Source organism: Xiphophorus maculatus, chromosome 8 (assembly GCF_002775205.1).
Source record: "Xiphophorus maculatus strain JP 163 A chromosome 8, X_maculatus-5.0-male, whole genome shotgun sequence".
NCBI lineage: Eukaryota > Metazoa > Chordata > Actinopteri > Cyprinodontiformes > Poeciliidae > Xiphophorus > Xiphophorus maculatus.
The window spans coordinates 15813806-15834856 of NC_036450.1; the positions used below are offsets into that span (position 1 = coordinate 15813806).

Genomic DNA, 21051 nt, shown 5'->3' on the forward strand with positions numbered 1-21051 from the left:
GGTGAGACAAAAATAGCACTGAAAGCAGCCCTACTAAGCACGTCGCTCCTGGAGTAAGAACAGTTTAGTGAAATTAACCAAACTCAGAACACCTCTGAATTATCTGGTGAATTCAAACACAGCGCAGAGGCTCCTGATGATGGCAACATTTTCTTGTAATTAAAGTCAAACCACTCTCTCAGTTTCATCTGCCATTTTACAAAAAGACTGTAAGAGGGAAAAAAAAGGCAAAAGTCAAGAGGCTCCTTCCAAAGTGCATTTTTCCACACTTTGCTCTCACACATGTCAAGAGCAATTTTGACACTAGATATCAACCACCAGACGTTTGCGTGTACAAGCATTCAACTTCAGGCATTGAATGCCTTTTCATGTGCAAAACATGTTTGATATAAATTCAGCATTACACAAACAGCCTTTGACTCTGGAATACTTTTGCATATGAAGGTATTCATTATAAAAAATGACTTTAAGATGCCCAGATCTGGTGGCTGGAATACCAGCCCATAACGTTACTCTTTTCCTCTATCCTCAATGTTTGGTATGTGATGTTTCTGCTACTCAAACATCTTTACTATAGTTTCATGTGTCAAAAGGACATTATTACAGAAGTCTTGTGTCTGGAAATAAAAAAATGCACCATCATATTGCTTTTAGAGAGATGTTTTTCTGGTAATTCTTTCAAACAAGTCGTACTAAGAATAAATCTTTCTTCTCGTTATACTCTGTTGAGCTTTGTCATTTGAAATGGTAACAGATTCCTCCATTGTCCCTGAGGTATTTTTCAATTTCTTTGAGCCTTGCGTTGTTTGAACCTTGTCCATCATTGGGTAACTGTCTTTAATATTTTCCACTTTCCACCAAAAGTGTTGTCACCGTAGAATGATAAAATTGCCTCATAATCTTTCTCACTCTAATGAAGAGCAAACATTGCGTCTCAAACATTATAGCAGATGGGGTCTTTCTATTCTGTTTTGTTGCATTTTTCTATGCTCTTATGCTCTCTGTCATAACTCGGATAGTTGGTACGTGGTCACACGTACCAACTATCCGTTAATCAAGTGGATTTAATTACACGGTCAATCCTCCCACTCCTAAAACATGTGGAAGTGGTAATATGTACTTAGCTTCCTTTATCCATTTATTTGTGTCTTTAGCAGTTGAAATATATTTCTTGTCGCCTCATTTTTAGGTATAATTGAAACCAGAAGTTTACATATGCCACATAGAAAGACATTATACAACTTTTGTTATTGAAGTTAGATGAGACCAAACGTCTCTTTTTTTTAGGACAGGTAAAATTATGGAAATTATCTAACAGTGAGGGAAAGCAAGGTGACAATGTCAGAGCTTTGGAAACTTCTGATAAGTATACTTCACATTTGAGTTAATTGTCTTGTTTGACACAATGGAAAAATTAAAAGAAAAAATCCAAGATATGTGCTTGTAAATTTATTTTTGTTTGTTGTATTAAAACTGTCTCAAGGAGACGGCCTTTATATATAAACATAAAATAAAATGTATGAGGAAGAGAATTGTTAAGCTGCACAAGCCTGGTTTGATCCTGGGAACAATTTCCAAATTTTCCTGGGTGCCGCTTTCATCTGTATAAACAGCTATATGCAAATATAGACATGATGCGAATGTCCAAGCATCACACTTCTCAGGAAGGAGCTGGACCGAAAAGTTCAAAGACAATGCTACAAAATACTGAGGAAATATATGCAAATGTTTTATTTTCAATGAATAAAAACAACTCTTACATATTCTTACTCTCATAATTGGGGCATTTACCAAATGTAAATAAATTGGGTAATTCTGACCTAAAGCTTAAAGTAAAATCAAACTTCACTGATTCAAGTTTTATTCAACTTCAAACAGTGAGAGAAATAGTTTTTGTGTGTCTCATTTGGTGTGTGTAATCTTCTGGTTTCATCTGTATTTATAAAAGTCTCAATTACTGAAATTCTCATGCTACATTTTAGCCTGAGTCTGTATTAGTGTAATTTTTGTCTTTCCATTTTCTGGTTAGTTTAGAATGTGAAAGAAAGTACCATGTTGCAATTGTACGAAAGGTAAAGTAAACAAACAACAACAACAAAAAATAGTTCCCTTGTGTTGACACTGCATTCTGGCAACTGCCATGTTGAATATGTGCTGACCAAACATGTAAAAGTGCACGTTTTGTCCTTTTTCTAAGTCTGTTGGGTTTGGAGGACAAACCCAACAGTTAGGCGATTTGTACACAGTGCTGTACAGGAAAATAGCAAGAGGTTCATCATTTGCTTGAATGTTTTATTTCTTACATGTATAGTGTAAAATGTTTGGCATAATTTATCAGATTGGTGACGCTATAATTTTGTTTGTAACTGCATGGGAAATAGCCTCACTTTTATACGAGTTCTGCTGCTGTTGATTGACAGTATCTAATCTCCACATCTTCTGAGACTAATCTTAAGAAGTGACATCAGCAGAACTTCCAGACCTTTCTGTGAGACCTCATAGAATTCAATAAAAGATTCAGGCAATACGAGCTTGAGCTCTTGAAATGAAAGGAAAGCTGGCCATGGGTTGTGTCATGAGTTAGGAGTTGGTATGTTGGATCCTACTTCAAAGAAAAACATGTTCTCAACATCTTGTGTTGGTATGTATAATAACAAATGTGTTGTTTTTGAAAATGAAAAACCTTTGAGGATTTTAACAGTTTGATACACTTCCCCAAAATAGCTTAAACCAGGTCTAATCCTATTGTAAGAACAAAAGTTTCCATCCTTTATTTAGACTTAAAATACAATAAATATTACACTGAGAGTAATTTTTGGCCGATGAGAACGGCCAAAAATTACAGTTCTTGAAAAAGCTTGAAGAAAACAACGATCTGCTAAAAGGGAAAATATTCTGTTTGAGTATCCAACATAATTTGTAGCAAAGGGATGTTGATATTCCAAAATTGCAACTTTAAATTTCTGTAACTTTTCAATGAGTGGACCAGAGGAGGAGGAAGGGAAAATAGTAATGCAGTATGTCAGGACAGTGTTGTTGTGTCAAAATGAGACTTGTCATTAAATATTTCCTTGATATAGCTTTGGATTTGCATGCATGGCCTGGACAAACCTTAAAATCCTATAGTACATATCACATATGACCATGAACTCCTCAGAATCACTCTAGATGAACTAAATGCCCTGCTTAGCCCACAAAGTCAACATTATCTAGATAAAAACAAATACTGCAATACTTTCTTCACTGTATCCTTGTATAAGTATCCCTCCATCTTGATGTTTCTTTTATTTCTTATGTCATGAAAGAAATAGTAAGTTAGTAAGAAGTTTGCACAAAAAGAATTTGTAAACATTGTGACTTTATAATGCAGAGAAAAACTTTTCTCTGATCTTTTTTATACTTAAACAAATGCAGGTTCAAAGTGGTTATATTAAAATGTATGTGATTAATTACATTTACATTTTCCATTACATTACAGCAGGGATGTCCAAAGTTTTTGGAACTAAGGGATATGTTTTCTTCTCACCAATCTGCTAAAAGCTGCCACTTGGCACAGAGATGTGAAAATTAGAAATGAAACTCTGTACCAATAAATTTTTTTGTGCAAATATACATCAGTTAGCAGAAATGTTAAAGTGAAAAAAAAAAAGTTGTTTCTTCTTTAGCGGGATCTCTTGCCCAGGGAGGAGGCAGCTAGTTTCTCATTGTCAGGCCAGTAGGAGTAGGCTGCAAGCCCTAAGCAGGCTAGCAGGAGACTGTCAGTCATGTTAGATCTGCACTTTAATTGATGATCTTCATGTAAAATAATGAAGATAGATTGAGAAAGTGTCATTAAGTTGAAAACCCATCTTCTGAAGTTGAAATATTTTTACTCTAACAACAGGATAGCGCATAGCGCACGCGTGTGAAGTCAGGTCAGTTTGCCCCAGTCAGAATAACAAGATCAGAACTAGAGGTTGCATGTCAACTCTTAGACTAGTTGAGTCTGCGCTTTGCAATGAATTTTTAGATTTCACGTTGACTAGTTGTGATTCCGTGACAAAAACTTTTTCCAAGATGATGAAAGATGAGGAACTGGGTGGTGAATGTCTGATTCTTAGATAGACGATGTGTAAGTAATTTACTAAAGGGGTACTGCAAACCCAAGCAGAAGCTAATGTTACATGTTGGCCTCTTTTTTTATCCATCCAACAGATTTTCAACATAATCAGAGTCATCCTGCATAGCAACATAGCAGCTTTATGCTCTTTTAAAATTACTGTGACAATATGTGGAAACATAGTTTAAGCTACATTCTGAGGATCTGACAAAATCTATTCATGTCGTTTTAAAACCACGTTTTTAAAACAGTGGTTACACCTTTAACGAAAGAAGAATTTCAGTAGATTAAAAACTACCAACCTGTTTTAGATTTTGTGAGATATCACACAATAACATTATCAACAGAAAATACTAATTACTTGACCAGATTCTACATGGTGGAATAATGTAGGCATCCGTGAAAACAACAATTAACTGGTGCTTTCCACTTTTGGGTCCCCTTGAAATTGTTGAGAAAGATAAAACAAATTGCTCTGAAATTACCAATCATGACTTGGTTTATCAGCTGCCAGAAGTAAGGGTTAAGCGAAGCTTATAATGGATGAGGAACAAAAAGGAAACACTAAGGAATTAGTCAGATAAGAGTGATTGGTATCTGTACAGCAAAAAAGCCAAATGTTAGATACAATTTGCTTTTCTTCTTAATCGGTTGCTAAATTGAGGTTTACTTTCAAAATATGTGTAGTTCAATGGGAAATAGCAAAGGGAATTTGTATTAGAGCTCTAATAAATCTGAAAATGTTTTTCTGATTGCACATATTTCAGTTTTGCTTTTTTATTTATTATCAGTTTACTTTACTTTGAGTTAATCATTTAAAAAGATTCATTACTGACAGGAAATGTTTATCCTCAACAACCTTGTGTGAGCAAGTCAGTGGGACCAAAACTGGGTATTACACCTGATTTTCATTTTCTCCAAACAGAACACATGTGTGGCAGACAACAGGATGGAATTGAATAAAACTTCTACAAGCAAACAAAACAAAAACAAAGAGACTATATGTCAAATGAATCTGTAACTTATTACTGAAAAATTCTCTTTTCTTAGCTGATGATTCATGAACTTATTGGGTGACAAAAACTCACAGTATTTCCTGCTTTGTTGGAACTCAGCATTGTTGTTCAAACCACAGTCGATGACTTTATTCCAAATTACCGAACTGTTTCTAAGGACTTGTTTTGAAACAGAAGGTTTATTTGTTGGTTTTATTAGAGTTATAACTGAAAGTCTAGATGTTTGTTAATGTAGTCATTTCTCCTGCTTTGTGTCAGGACATTTGTATTTAAAGGCAAATTTTATTTAGAGCCAGTCTGCTTTTTCTTGCTGGTGTCCATTTGATAATTTTTTGCCAACAAGGTGCTGATAATGGAAAATGAGTTGGATATGAAAGAAAATGTTAATAACACGTACAACAAATTCAATGTTTTGTTCTTGGGAAATGAGACAAAGGTGTAGTTTCTTATTCTTTGAATAATGATCTTTACTGTTCCTGTGACAAAGCAAGATGTGCCTATATATATATAATTCTTGAATGACAGTGGGTAACAACTGGTTTATTTGTATGTCATATATATGATTATATTAAGAATATGTCAAGAAATGAAACTATTCTTCCTTTCTCTGGATAAAGGACTATTTGATCACTATTTGACCAAGAATGTTTGTCTACTACTGGTATTCAGTGTACTATGGTATCCAGCTGCTCTACTGGTTGAGGGCTGGTGATGGTCTATACTAATTACATAACCTGATTCGGTTTTAAATCAGATTCACAGCAGCATCAGAATATAAGTTTCTCACGAGGCCTTTGTCATTTGAACTGAATAAGGGTAGGCAGAGTAGACAAGAAAAAGCTGTAAAGCTGTAGTGCAGTTATTTCCTGCCTTTCAGCAGGGACTTACAGTAAACAACTTCAAGTTTGGACTCCAATGTCTAGAACACTTAATTCTGTTGGCCCTCCCTTGATCTGCTCTGTCTGCTTGGTGTCTCTTCAGCTGTTGTGCATGCAGCTTCTCCTACTCCATCAGTCATTGGGAGGCCTTGTCAAATTAAGACTGTTAATGTTGGTATTGCTCAACCCTTTTGGGTCTTTACCAACCATTATTTCATTATCTTCTGCTTATTTGAAATTTAGTTGTGGTTGTAACACATTTAGGACTGAAGCCCAGAAATCCCTCTTGCAATTGATGCTCTATGGTTATTTCTGGGCATCCCAAGACATTCTCGGGCCAGGAGGGATATTTAGTCCCTCCAGCGGGCTCATGTTCGTCTTCAAAGTTTCCTACCATTGGGGCGCGCTTCCAAAGGAATTGTCCAGGGGCAATTGTGATCATATGCCTGAACCACCCTGGCTTACAGCTTTCAATGTGAAAAGGGAGAAAGTCTACTCCTGGATCTCATAGGGTGATGAGTCTTCTCACTCTATCTTTAAGATTTTGCCATGCAACAGATTAAGCTAATTTCCCTTGCTTATGTCCAGAATCTTATTATTTTCATCACAACTCATATCTAGCAACCACAAGTCAGCATCAAAATGTAAAAGAAAGAGTAAAAACATTCTCTTTTTTGCCTAAGCTCTTTCTGCATCATGCCAGACCAGAGCTTTATTTAGAACAGGTCCCATTCCTTCTGTCCATCACTAGAGAACAAGAAATGAAGATACTGGAACACCTCAACTTCAAAGACTTATGACTGAACTGCATGCTGAAAGACGTAAATAGAATCACATAATTTGCAAAACAACAACAAAAAATCTCTACTACTGTGTAAGAGTTTACAGGCAATACTTATTTTAGTTATTTTACTGTTGTGAAAAGTAAATATTTTGTATATTCTCCAAAATCTTGAAAGAAAAAAAAATAAAACTTCAAATCAATTCCTACAATTGGAACCTCCGAGAATCTCTAAGCAAAAGATGTTTGAAGTTTGGTAACACAGGAGTAGAGCACAACCCACATATGGAGGGCTTAGTCCTCGACGCGGCTGTCGCAGGTACAATTCCCGGGCTGGCGACCTTTGCCACACGTCTTCCCCCTTCTCTCATTACCCACTTTTCTGTCAATTCACTATCAAATAAAGGCCACTCGAGCCAATAAAACCTTTAAACAATTAAGTTTGAGATACACCGTGTTCCAAATTATTATGCAAATGATATTTCTCAGATTTTCTTAAATGGTCAATGCAAATGATGGTCAGTATAATTTTCAGTCATGAAGTCATGAACTATTGCAGTATAAATCTAATTTTACTGAACAAAGCTCCCCAGGAGAAGTATTTTTTTCAAAAATAAAAAACTCAAAATGCACTGCTCCAAAATATTATGCACAGCAGATTTTCTAAACATTTGATGGATTATGAAGTACTGCAAACGGTCATTCTTTGAATGTGCAGCATTAAGTGGTCACATGTACTAGAATCAAAAGCTATTTCAATCAAAAACATCTCAACAGAGCGAGTTACATGTTAACATTGGACCCCTACTTTGATATCACCTGCACAATTCTTGCATCCATTGAACTTGTGAGTTTATGGATAGTTTCTGCTTGAATTTCTTTGCAGGATGTCAGAATACCTTCCCAGAGCTGCTGTTTTGATATGAACTGCATTCCACCCTCAGATCTTCTGCTTGAGGAAACTCCAAAGGTTGTCAATAGGGTTGAGGTCAGAGGAGGATGGTGACCACACCATGAGTTTCTCCTCTTTTATGCCCATAGCAGCCAATGACACAGAGGTATTCCTTGCAGCATGAGATGATGCATTGTCATGCATGAAGATGATTTTGCTACTGAAGGTATGGCTTTTCGTTTTGAACCATGAAAGAAAGTGATCAGTCAGAAAGTCCATATACTTTGCTGAGGTCATTTTCACACCTTCAGAGACTCTGAAGGGGCCGACCAATGATTCTCTCCATATGATTTCGGCCCAAAGCATGACTCCACCACCTCCTTGCTGACGCCACAGCCGTGTTGGGATGTGGTGGCCATCCACCACCAATCCACTACTGCGTCCATCTGGACCATCCAGGGTTGTGCAGCAGTCATCAGTGAATAAGTTTGTTTGAAAATTAATCTTCATGTACGGCTGGGCCCACTGTGACCATTTCTGCTTGTGAGCTCTGGTTAGGGGCGGCCGAATAGTAGGTTGATGCACCGCAAGCCTCTGGAGGATCCTCCACCTTGAGGTTCCAGAGGCTCCAGCAGCTTCAAATAACTATTTGCTCCTTTGTAAGGACATTTTAACAGCTGCTCTCTTAATCCAATGAATTTGTCTAACAGAAACCTTCCTCATTATGCCTTTATCTGTACAAACCCATCTTTGATCTGAATCAGCCACAAAAGTCTTCACAGTACGATAATGCTTCAGTTTTCGTTAAATATCTAATGTTTTCATATTTCATACGGCACTACACTATCTGACGACTTTTGTCAGCAGAGAGATCCTTTCTCTTTCCCATATTGCTTAAAACCTGTGGCCTGCTTAATAATGTGGAACATCCTTGTTAAGTAGATTTCCTTTAACTGAGTTCACCAGACAAACTAATCAACCAGCTCTCTGAAATTAATTATAGTCATTCAAAGAGCCCTGACACACAATACAATCTATAAATTTAATAGCACAACAAAATTTTTTATCTTTATGATACTTAAATCCAAGTTGCATAATAATTTGGAACACGGTGTAATGTCTATAACTACTAATATTATACATTGATTTGATAGCTTGTAACTTTAGAAGGTATATCTCATGGTATTGAACTCATGAATTTAGGTTGTTTTGGGATAAAACCAGTAGACCTCACTCACAAATTCTCATCCATTCTCTATGTCATTCAGTCTTTTCATCACTAATTGCCTCTCTCAGTCATTTACATGCTCTCTATCTAACTCAGAAACAAGGAGTACACATAAGCTTTCCCCTGGTTGCTATGCAGTAGTCTGGTGTCTCTGTGGGAATCTTGGTCAATGTCATGCCCCCATTATGTTGTGACAGCAGAACAGTGACTCCCTCCATGCATTTTTACTGTTCCTCTGCCAAAACTTGTTACATCTATATTTCTCTGTCAGCATAGGTGTTACGGTTAAAGGGAAAATAAGGACACAGTGATTCAGACAAGAGATTTTATTCACCCTCATTTTATAATATTAATTTTACACAAGCGGGAAGCAATCTTGTCTTACAAACATTCACACACTTTGTTTTACAAAATCAATCAATCAAGTTTATTTGTGTACTACACATTTCAGCAACAAGTCAGTTCAAAGTGCTTTACATAATAAAGCCCCCCAAAATCAACAATTGTTCCAGATTTGTGGTGTATAGAAGCTGAATGCTGCTTCTCCATGTTCGGTTTTAGTTCTGGGGATGCAGAGCAGACCAGAACTAGAAGACCTGAGAGATCTGGAAGGTTGCTACAACAGCAGATATTTAATCTACCATGGTGCAGTACATTTATAAACTAGTATTTTAAAGTTTTAAAGTATTTTTGAAAAAACAAACATCCTAAACACTCTTATAGTACCACTGAGAATTAGTCCATACATTGCCAGGTATCTGGGAAAATAAACTGATTTATTAAAAACTCTATTTAATATCACTATATAGTTTTATTATTTAAAACTATATATCTGTTCACACAAAGAAAATTGTAGTACCATGTTTGTTTCCTTACAGAAAGCTGACATAGGTTTTAGCTTGGTACTGCGAGTGCTAAATGCACTGGGGGTACTGTGGATGAACCCACACATGGGTTCATGTGGATGAAAACTTTTCTGAAACCGGTCCTGTGTATACAATATTGTTTTTTTTTTATGTGGCTGAAATTTTTTATAAAGACCCGGCTACATGTGTAGAAGGTCTGAGACTGCCATTTATTGTAAGAATTGTTTTCAGATTGCATCCAATGTTTCCTAAACAATGATGGATTCTGTGGTGGATACTGTGTTTGAGGTTAACAATTTGACAGTACATAGAAACACAAGCAGCTTTGGAATAAATGCAAGTCAGGGGTAGAATATGACTTTGCTAAAACACTCGAAAAAACTGTTGTGTTTGGGTCGGGGTTAGAATGATGTAATTTTATTTACTTTGCTGTTAACCAAAAGAGTAACAATTATTTTTGACTGGAATGTAGGTATAGTGGAGCTAACTGATGGGGCTGAACTCACTGTAGGTTTGCCTTCTTTATAAGTTTGTTGTACATATAGCATCACTTCTCGATGTCTTCCACCACAAGAAAACATTGAAACTGTCTATATTCTACAGTAATGATAGTGACATAAATTAAGTGCTGAAATGCTGTCAACCTACCTTGAACTGGGTTAGGTTTGTAAAGCTAAGGCCTTAATATTTTAAATGAATATGAATGTTGTCAGTACAAAAAACCAAGGATGACATGTTTCAGGTTTTTCTTTACTGTTGAACTTAAAAAGTATATAAAAAATATATTAATTCAGATTAATTAATAAAAGGAAATCATACTTACAGAGGGAAATAGAGATTGTTTATAAAAAGCTCATAAGCATCTCTCTATACTACATCAAGCACACTGTCCTTTACCATTTCCAGCCTCCTGTTGTCCCAAAAAACCAAATGTTTTATTATTTCATCTTTATTATTTTATCCTTCTCTCTTATCTGTTTTTATCTTAACTATATTTTGCAACCATCAGCCCACCGATTGCAGGATAAACTTCTACTACCATTGCCAATAATTCTTGAGACCAATGTCATAAAAACATGTATACTGGAGATCATTGGTTGACATTCACAGTCCTGCTGTGTCTTGATAGGATGTGTTACTTTTTTTTATGTCACCATCTCCTTTTATACATTATTTTTCCATAATAAGGCACAATATACCACCTACAAATGACATGTAAACCCCTTAAGGATAAACCCAAGGGGCCAAATTATTATTTCCTGAATGACGTTTAGGAAATTGTCAGGGGTCGTGTGTTAAGTAATGTTTATATTGGGTAACATTTGAGTTGTAGTTGCATTGATTCTGCAACAGAGGTGCTCATGTTCTACATACATAATGTGAAAGAGCTAAGGAGTCAAGGAGCAGAATTTTTTCAAGATGAGCAAAAAAATATTTGGCAGGCTAGTTTATGTGGTGAACAAATTGAGTGTGATACAGTCTTACATGCACTGTGATGTAAGATAATTATTTTTTCTCCAGTATTATGTTTTTAAATACCCTTGGATCAAACGTCTTTTACACAATAGTGTGAGAAGATTATTTCTCAATTTGATCTAATTAGTAGCACTTTTGCTTATTTTCCCCACAACGTTTCAAAACGTTATATAAATATTGACTTTGTTTAACACACTATGTGTTAGGAAAATAGTTTTTGTCTAATTTTAGGACCTAAGTACACTAAAGGTGTATTATCTAATAGAAACAGCTTACAGGTGAGGAGTACTTCTTTTAGCATGACTGTACATAATGGAATTCTGCACATAAATTTTACGTTGCTTCCCAGACTAGTAAAGAAGTCTTAATTTTTGTTTTGCTTTAGTAAAGATTTGTTTATTAAGTAGTTCTGGATGACTTGCTGTCTATTGTTCCACTTCAGGATCTTTGAAGGTGAAAGGAATGGCTGCACGTAAGGTCACCGCAGGATCTCCCCTTAATAGTTGCAAGCTGTTGGCTGCATTTGGAGAGGCGGGGGAAGGAAGCAAGAGTCTGGAGTATGCCTCTCTGAGGGTTCCCTTTGCAAGACCCTTTTTGTAGCCCCCCATATAGCTTGGAAACTTTTTTTTCCCTCAAATAGACTTGGCCTCTCTGAGACATTTTTTGTGAATCTGGGCATATGTTTTTCTGTCAAAGTTAAGGTCTTGTGGAGGTGCTCAGATCACACCAAGGTTTCTAAAACTGCTTGCAAATCTAAGTTTGACACAAGTATGCCCAGTACATTACTTGCGTGTGACATGGATGTCTGTCTCTAAAATGACGGTTTGTGATAAACCCAGCTAGCCATTAACCTCTGTCTTAATGTGTTATCAAACTTAGCAGACTACACTTTTGGAGTTGTTATACAGAGATAAATGCACATACATGGTGCACATATTTTTTTTTAGCAGTACTTGTTAGTGTCACCAGTGCCTTATTTCTCAGCATCCCAAGGTAATTTATTTCCTGGCTGAACATGTTTTAAATGAAATGTACACATAACTGTGAGCTAAAAACCACTACATATCCTTTCCAAATCCACATTGCTTCACTGCTGTGAGCACATGGCTTCTAGTTTTCACTGGCTTTTAACAAGTCCACATTTGGAGGTGCAGAGGACCAATGTAAAATATTTTAATTTTAGTACTGTTATTATAATAAACCCCAGATTCTTTAACCATTGCCCTCTTTTGGAGCCTGTTTGTCCAATCACTTTTGTTGGGCTAAGCAAGATTGCCTCATGTAATTGCATTTCAGAACTTTATTGGTACCAAGTCGTCAGCTTTTCACCAAATGTGGATTTGATTGCAAAGACCCACCCAATTGATACTTTACAGCTAAGGAAATGGGAAAACAAGTCCAATGTTATTGGCAAAACTTTAATAGCCAGAATCAAATATGTCACAGAAAAGGTCCAGATTCTTACTCACTGTACATCAAATAACTTTTATAAACCTTTTACTTCTTATTTTCTCTCTGTAGGGTTCATAAAAATTAGTAAATGAAATGAGCTGCTTTCTATAAATGCATTTTACGTGTATTGTATGTGGAATGAGAACTATGGATATCATAAAAATATACACATAAACCATTTTGATCAAAAATAGACCATGTTTGTGAAGGAATTAGCTGATTTCAGTTGCTTGCAACCACTACTTTCTTCTAATCACATATGAATATAGTAATTTGAAAATAAATCCAGTATTATATAGGTTACTACATAATTTACACACAGAAGAGAGGAATGCCGTGTTTTACCTGTTGCTGAAATAGAAGAACAGGGCTCTGATAAGATTTGCAACTTCAGTGGGCCTAGTGTTGTCCTTGCCTTGCTCTCACCTCATGGCCCTCTCCCAGCCCTCCTCTAACTCTGGGGCCCTGGGCATCAGGATGGCCCCCAGTATTACAAAACTAGTCAGCCCAGTTTCCCAGCCACCCTGAGAGAAGCCTTAGTCAGGGCCAGATGTGGCACCTGGCCCTGTCACCCTAGAGGTCAAGGTCAATGGAAAGCATGTCAAATCTGCCACCCACCATCATTATCTGCATAGAAATATAAGCAGAACTGGCCTTGGATAAGCAGAAACTGCGCAAGAGGCTTGGGTTATGTAGTGGGAAGCAGTGCTGCGAGGGAAGGGAGTAATAAAACAAAGATAGGAAGAGAATTTAAAAGAAACAAGGTATAAGTGTAAAACAAAGATGTTGTAATAAAACTCTGAAAGAGTCAGGTGAGAATCAGGAACTCTGTGTTCTTGGCTTCAAAATGCCTCAGAGGAAACAGTGCTCATGCAGTTGACAGCTGTTTCTGAAGTGTGTCCGGCCTTTAGCTTGTAAAGTCGTCCCATGTCGACATCATTTTCTCCAAGGAGTCTGGGTCCAGCCCACCTGGCCCTTGCATTGCAGACTCCTCCCCCACACAAACAAGTTATTTTATACCCTATTTGCAAGGAGAGTCTGTATCATTAGTCACCTGGGACAAGCTCCGTCTCATTCCATAAATCTGACATCTATATTGTCCTGTTCACACAAACTGCTCAACTGTTTTTTTTGAGTGGTATGTTTATCACCATATTTGACATTTTTTTCATTTTCAGACAGGTTGTAGTCTCTTTTTTAGTAACAGTGGTGGACACTTAGAACTGTTTCACACTATCAAGTATCTGTCTATCATTTCAGTTGCATATGAAGACATTGCTCTAAGTAACAAATGCTCTATCATCATGACTTACAGTGATGTGGTGACATAACTAAACCTCATGCTACATTATGCAGACACTCTTTCTCCAATGATTAAAAAAACCCCATTCAATTCAACATAGTGAATACTTGAAATGGTTCAAGTGGAAGGCAGTATAATCTGTTTTGTAATTAATTCATCTAATAATTGTTTGACAATTATACACAATCTATAGAAAAGTAACAAAAACTGGGGCTGTTCATAAGAAGCATATCTTTCTTAGATGTAAGTAAATTTAAAGTTTCACAAAATGGGCTTCATTTTTTTATGTTTGAACTTATAAAACAACCTTTGTTTGCATCCAATGATTCCTAAATATGGGTTAATGTGAAGTACATGAGAAGTACCCCTTATCTACAACTTCACAGAGGGGTTATAATCACCATTGACATTCAGATGCTCTGGTTAAGTATCAAAGTGGGAGTGTGGGGAAGAGAAACAATTAGGAGGGTCTCAATACACCCACCCATAAGATGCCACCCTGGGCGGTTGCCCATATTGCCCATATCAGAAACCACCACTGTTTGCAAAATAAGAGATAGCAGTTGGCATGAAAAACTACCTGTTATTTTTCTTATTTGTAAGACATATTTATAAGACTGCACGTCACTGCTTGGAGGTCCTTCTCATAGACAATTTACACATACTGCATTGAACTAAAAACCGTCTTCAGCTGGATAGTGTTTTTGTTAAACTTGCAATGTTTGCTGGGACTTATATTCCAAAAAGGAGCAATAATACAGCCTAATAAGATCAAGTGATTCTGACAGCAGGCTCACTTGGAATATAAGCCACCAAGACACAAATACAAACATGTCCTTGGTCTGCTGCCTACTTTACATGACTTGGACAACACGTGTTTCCTGTTTGGCCTGGAGAAGGGGGACACATTTTGTGTACCCAAACAGCTGAAGCCAACCCCTCGAGAGGTGAGCGAGCAGACAAGGCAGCAGCAGCTGGTGCTGGTGACGCATTGCCAACGTTATCCAGCTACGTCAAAGCCAGGGGCAACAACCACTGATCGTAGTGCTCTGCTTTCACTGGCAGGAGGTTATGTTGACAGAAAAACTATCAGAGAAAATGGAAATACATGAAAAGATAAAGTGCTGTGATTTCACAAGACTGTAACTGAAGAGAGCCTCTATAGCAACAAAACTAGAAACTAGAAGCTTCCAAGCTCGGGAGCTGCAGTTTTGGGGGGTTAAGTCGTTTTTCTGTTGCATGACATGTCACATGCCACATTTCTTCCCCCACATTTCTTCTGGCTAGCACATGTTTACTGTTGTGTTTGAGACTGTGTTGCAGCTTCAATATTTCCAATAGGATTCTTTGCAACAGACCAACGCTAAGTAGGCATAATTTGAAAGAAAAAGAGGAAGGAGAATGAAACACGATTATTATTTATTTTTTGTTTCGTAAATAAGAATCTAAAAAGTCCTTTATGGAATTGTTCACAGTGTTTGTGTGCATCTGTATGTTTGGGATCATTATCTGAGTAGAAGGTGAACTTCCAATGCAGGTTCAAGTCTTTTGCTAGATTGCCCTGTGTATTAGACTCCATCCATGTTCACATCAACTATGTCCAGCCTCCCTTTTCCTGATGAGGAAAAGCAACCCTACACCATAATGCTGCCACCACAATGTGATTGGGTGCACTGGATTTAATTTGTGTTTAGAAGTAGAAAGGCAGTTGAGTAAAACTGCATGCCACATTTTTCACAAAAAATCCCCAATACACCTTGCAATTTGTGATTAATGTGTGATAAAATATAAATGTGTGTTTTTCACTACTACAAGAATGAAATATTATTTTTCTCTTTTACTTAGGTAATTCCATTCCCCATATCCTGTGACATACGCAACGAGTGCTCCTGTCGGGATCCAAATGCTGCAGAGAACAGAAAACATGAGCGCGACCATTCCCTAGGATGACCAAGCTGAGCAGGGATCTTCATTCATTGTTCCGGGACCCTTCCCCTACCACAACACATCCAGAATGGCCAACCCAATCTTCATCATCCTCATCTTGGCCCACAGTTTCCTGCACATGCTGCTAATGAAGGCATACCTCTCCATCTGTACTGCAAACGCAACCAGCTTCCATCTTCATATGAAAGGAAGATACAGAAAGAGGACAAGACTCATGGGACTCCACTGAAAATATTGTTTCTCTGCAAAAAGGAAAGTAACCTGTGCAATACCATCCTTAAAGATATGTAGTATTAAAAAACCTGACAGAGACATTTTCGATAACTCACCCAAAATAAACAAAAGTGTAACTAAGTCTAGGTAGCATGCCTTTTGGTGAGTTTTGTGCTGGCTTTAGTATTGGTTTTAGTTACCTCACTCTACAATCACATGATTGAACCAAAGGTTTATCAAAACATGCAAGTTTGGGATTGTGTCAATGCTGGCTCTGTGTTTTGCAGATAAAAATGTTGACCAGAGATTCCTGTTGAGAAATCCTCATACACCTTGAATCCTCAGCACCTCCTCAAGGTGCAATCCCCTGCCTTCTTCCAGAGGTTGTTTTAATCACTTCTGCTTTTAAACTAGTCAGATATTACTTACCTCTGTGCCCTTCTTAGTAATGTATGCTTTTTTTATGGAATGTCGGTGGATATGGGTATTATATAAGACAGCCATATTGTTTTAAGCCACAGATCTGACACAAAAAAGGCAAATTGCAATGCACAAAAACTCAAAACAGTCAGCTATAGAAAAAAACAGTCTAGGTCAATAGCTGTTTATAGAAAAAAAACACATTGAAAATGTAGTGTGGCTTTTGCTTCTTTGAATCCATAATAAATAGTAGGCTTAGACAGCTTTGTCTTCCTTGCTGCTTACAGCTTCTCCTAATAGCATTCATTCATTCCTGCATGTTCTTACACAACTTTGTCATTTCGTATTTAGGAAGAAAACCCGTTGACAGCATCACATATGAAATGCACTAACAACTGAAGAAAATCCAGAACCTCACTTGGCACCCCTCTTCTTATGCAGCTGCCCCTGGAAATAACTCTATACCTTGATTATGACTTAAAGAATGTTGTCGGTAACCTCACTTAGGGTTTGGGGTGATTTTAGTTTCAGTCTGAACTCCTCCCTTATGGAGATAGATAAAACCTTTGTTACCTCAAGAACCATCTGAAACTGAAAACAAAAGCTGAAAGTAAATGCATCCCAGTCCTGCTCAGAATGTAGTTAAAGCTTATCAAAGGCTTGTGGCTTTCTTGATCTCAGTTCTGCACACCACATTTACACAAAAGTACAGGGATGAAGGGTTGGCTAGACTATATCTCAGTAACCCTAGCCCTAATACCACCCAATGCCCCCATCCAACAAGCCAGCATTCCATGGGGAATGGAATTAACTTTCACGGACTCTCTCCTTTCACTGGGTAGTTAGCAGAGTTATACATTAATAAAATGACATTTGGATGTATATGTCAACACAGCATTTCCAGCCACAGATAACCTGCTGGGTCTAGTTTCGGTTGTTTGCTCATTCTGCTTCCTCTTCAGTACAAAGTGCACTTCTAAATAGCATTTTTCTGTGTTGTGTGTTCCCATAAAGTAACTTTGTTAAACAATATAGCTGCTATGATAGAGTTCTATTTTGTTACTCCTCTTTCCAGACACGTACAAACTGATCAGTTTCATGCAACATGTGAAAGTGTTGTCTGCTTGGCATCTTGGTCTAAACTTTGCATCAACTATTTTGCAACAATTACAGTGACAATTACCATGATGAATAATTATTTCACTTTACCCATTTTCTCTCTCTGACTCATATTTGGCTGCGATGGCATTCAAGATCATTCATGTAAACACAATCCTACATGCCATTTCAGAGCCAATGTTTGTGGAGACCTAAGAGAATATGAGAACATGCAAAGAACATGTGCAAATTTTATTTTCCATATAATATAAAAAGAAAATCCAAAAATGATCAAATAATATAATTATTACACAATTGGTTTGATTTACTGTTTTGCATTTAATGGAACATGCTATATTTAATCAGTGTTCGTACCAATGACCTCAATTACTGCACTTTCTAGTTAGAAAAACAATGTATATGTTTCATAATTCTGTAGAAGCTGCTATCAACAGAATGGTGATCTAAGAAACTGCATAGTGTTTAGCAATTTGACTCATTGTGTTGCTTTTTGCTTTTCTTCCACTCTTGTTTCTACTTGATTGTTATGCTACATTATGCAGATGACATATTGCTATGCTTCTCTGCGACATCAACATGGTATTTGCATTGGATGGTATTAATGAAGTAGAGTGGTAATCCCACATTGAGGCATATATATCAATTTGCAAATCATTTGAAACAATTAGACCGAAATCAATGCTTTTTCAAGACATGTATTATGGGCTGTTTAAAATTGAACTAGACTGCAAATGCTATGTCTTGTGTGTTGCCTTGGTGTCTGCATAACATCTTAGGTCTCAGAGGAAAAGTGACAAAATGGAGAAGATAAAAAAGGAAGAAGCCCCCAACAAAAAGGACTCTGGAAAGACTTTGTAACCTTTGCAAAACATGAAACTTTGTGAGGACACTGAAGGCTACAGGATCTTCAATGATTACATTTATAAACTTTATATGAAAACTATATATTCCTGGTAATTGTATGTATTTGAGATGTTTCGTTTGTATTCTAGATTCTGCTGCCTCACATATAATTCCTACCAGTGGTAAGTGTCTCACCTGGAGTCACTTCACATGCAGTGCTGTGGTTCAATATCTGCTACCGAGGTCATAGATAAGCCATTCCAACTGTTTAAATGAATCAGTCTCAAACTATGTAAATAGGTATAAACTTATTCTAGCATAATCAGAGGTCTCTTCTGCATAATTATATCATAATTATGTAATAATGATATAATATTATGTCAATATCTAGCAACCAAAACAGCTGATTGTAATTGCCACAAAAGGCATCAGAATGTCACTACATCAAGTTGAAAAAAAAACCTTCTTAAGATTGGAGAAGTTACACATAAGCCATAGCTAACAAAGACAGTCATGGGTGGAAGTATACATTTGTGCATCAGAATAGAGGACATCATCTCTCTACTGTAGTTATCACATGATCCCTTTGCTGTACCTCATGCCTGTAATGTTTGCTGCTTCTATAGTTTTAGTATTTTAGTGACATTTTGAATCTCATAACAATGGTGTAAATAGTGCAACTATTTATTGAGAGTGGTATACTTTTTTAAGTTATATTTAAGTTCCATTTAAATTATTTTTTACTTTGTTTCAATATGAATCAGCACATTATATGTTATGAGTCATTTTTATCTCCATCGTCACAGTTCTGTTGATTGTGATTGTTGCTGATAGGCACTGATCAGACATAAACAAGTTTGCCCCTCAACCATGAAATAACTTCTCTCAATGATCATTATGTGTAGATGGATACTGCTTTCAAATGTTATCTTTTTCTCATTTAAAGCTAGAATTGTGTTTATTTTTGTTTTTCTATTAAAAAAAATGTGTGTGTCTAAGAGAGAACCGAATTTACAATCATTATCATTGCCTATTAAGCATAGGCATTATTATTTATTGTAAACAATCTACTTCCAGCTGAAGGCAGAAGGAAATAGGACTAGCAATTAAGGAAAAACAAACTAGAGGTGACATCCAGCAGTGAGCGTTCTTAAATGGGGCAAATGTAGAAGAAGTAAGCCAGTGAAGGAGAGAGAGGGAAAGAGAGGTATTTAAGGGTGGGCTGCTTTTCCTGGCCTTTGGAGGTGTTTGTCCAGGTGTGAAAGTGTGTACTCACAGAGGCTGCCCCTGGGCAAAGAGCGGCCAGCCTGACTGGCAACATGCTAAGGCAAGTGAGTCAGAGTTTCTCCAGAGAATGGCAGCCATCCCACGATGGGACTCCCTCCACCTCACTTACCTCCATATTCCCTCTAACTCGACACACAGCCTCATCTGTCACTGTCAGGTATGCCTTTGTGGGGCAGCCAGGGTCAAGCTGGCCCTGTGAAAATGAGAGGGGATGTTTGCCCAGTTTACAGAGCCAATTGAAGTCAAGATGAAGGGACACATTTCTTCCCACCTACGGTCTATGCTTATCACACCATAGGAAACTCTACCAGTGTTCTTGTTTGACAAGCTTTGATTCCTCCATGTTCACCACCAATATTTGCTCCTGTGGTTTAAATGAAACACCGTTTGTTTTTCTTGTCTACAGATGTCAAATGTTTCTGTGTAGTTCATCAAAAAAAGCAGAGAAGAACTGGAGTGTGTAAAGCCCTAATGTTTTTGCTCTAATCTTTAAAATGAAGGGTTATGGTGTTTCCCAAAACTTTTTTTTCTGTGCTGTAACACATTAAGTATTTCTCACATGCCTTTGGTTATAAATTGTCCCATTATCTGTTTCCTTATCCTTCAGTGAATAAAAAAAATGTTTAAGTATAGTTTGTTTTTTTCCATAGAACAAAAATACAAAAAAAAATGTACTTGCATATTACGTGGATATCTAGTGATATTACTGTAATGTTTCATACCCAACTGCTCAACAAATATATTTTAAGATGTAAATATTGATATTATCTTATGATTGTATTCAAAAACATGTACTAACTGTTTCAGAATAGGTCTTGGATTGATTTTTATCATAAATATAACATAAAAAATGATCCATGAAATGTAGTGTCAAAGTATCACCTGCAATGAAAAAAGTAAACAAAAAAAGTAGTGATGCTTTATCACACCACTTGCTGTCAGCATTTAGTTGTTCATAATGACCTAGTGTAAGCACTGTTGTCAGATGTATAAGCCATGAATTTATCTGTTGAGTCCGATATTATTTATTTGTTGTCAATTAAAAAAATAATAAAAAAATAATATTCAGAACAGTCATCTTTGGGTTCCAGGAGTTTGTCAAAACTGATCACTACAATAAAAGCCATACTTTTTGGGCACTAAGGCATCTTTCTTATTTTGAATGATTGGCACTTACTAACAGCTATTGTTCCTCTCCCGTTCATTATGCACATTATCAAGTCTCATTTGT

The 21051-nt window shown here is 36.8% G+C and overlaps 1 protein-coding gene across 2 annotated transcripts in view; it reads left to right on the forward strand.

Annotated features, from left to right (window-relative positions):
* pappa (pappalysin 1) overlaps positions 1 to 20729 on the forward strand; it is a 98222-nt gene extending 77493 nt beyond the window's left edge. For both annotated transcript variants that reach the window (XM_014470501.2, XM_023338560.1), the window contains exon 22: positions 15837 to 20729. In XM_014470501.2, the coding sequence (XP_014325987.1) occupies positions 15837 to 15941 (105 nt within the window). In that variant the 3' untranslated portion in view covers positions 15942 to 20729. The remainder of the gene's footprint in view (positions 1 to 15836) is intronic.
* The last annotated feature ends 322 nt before the right edge of the window (positions 20730 to 21051 follow it).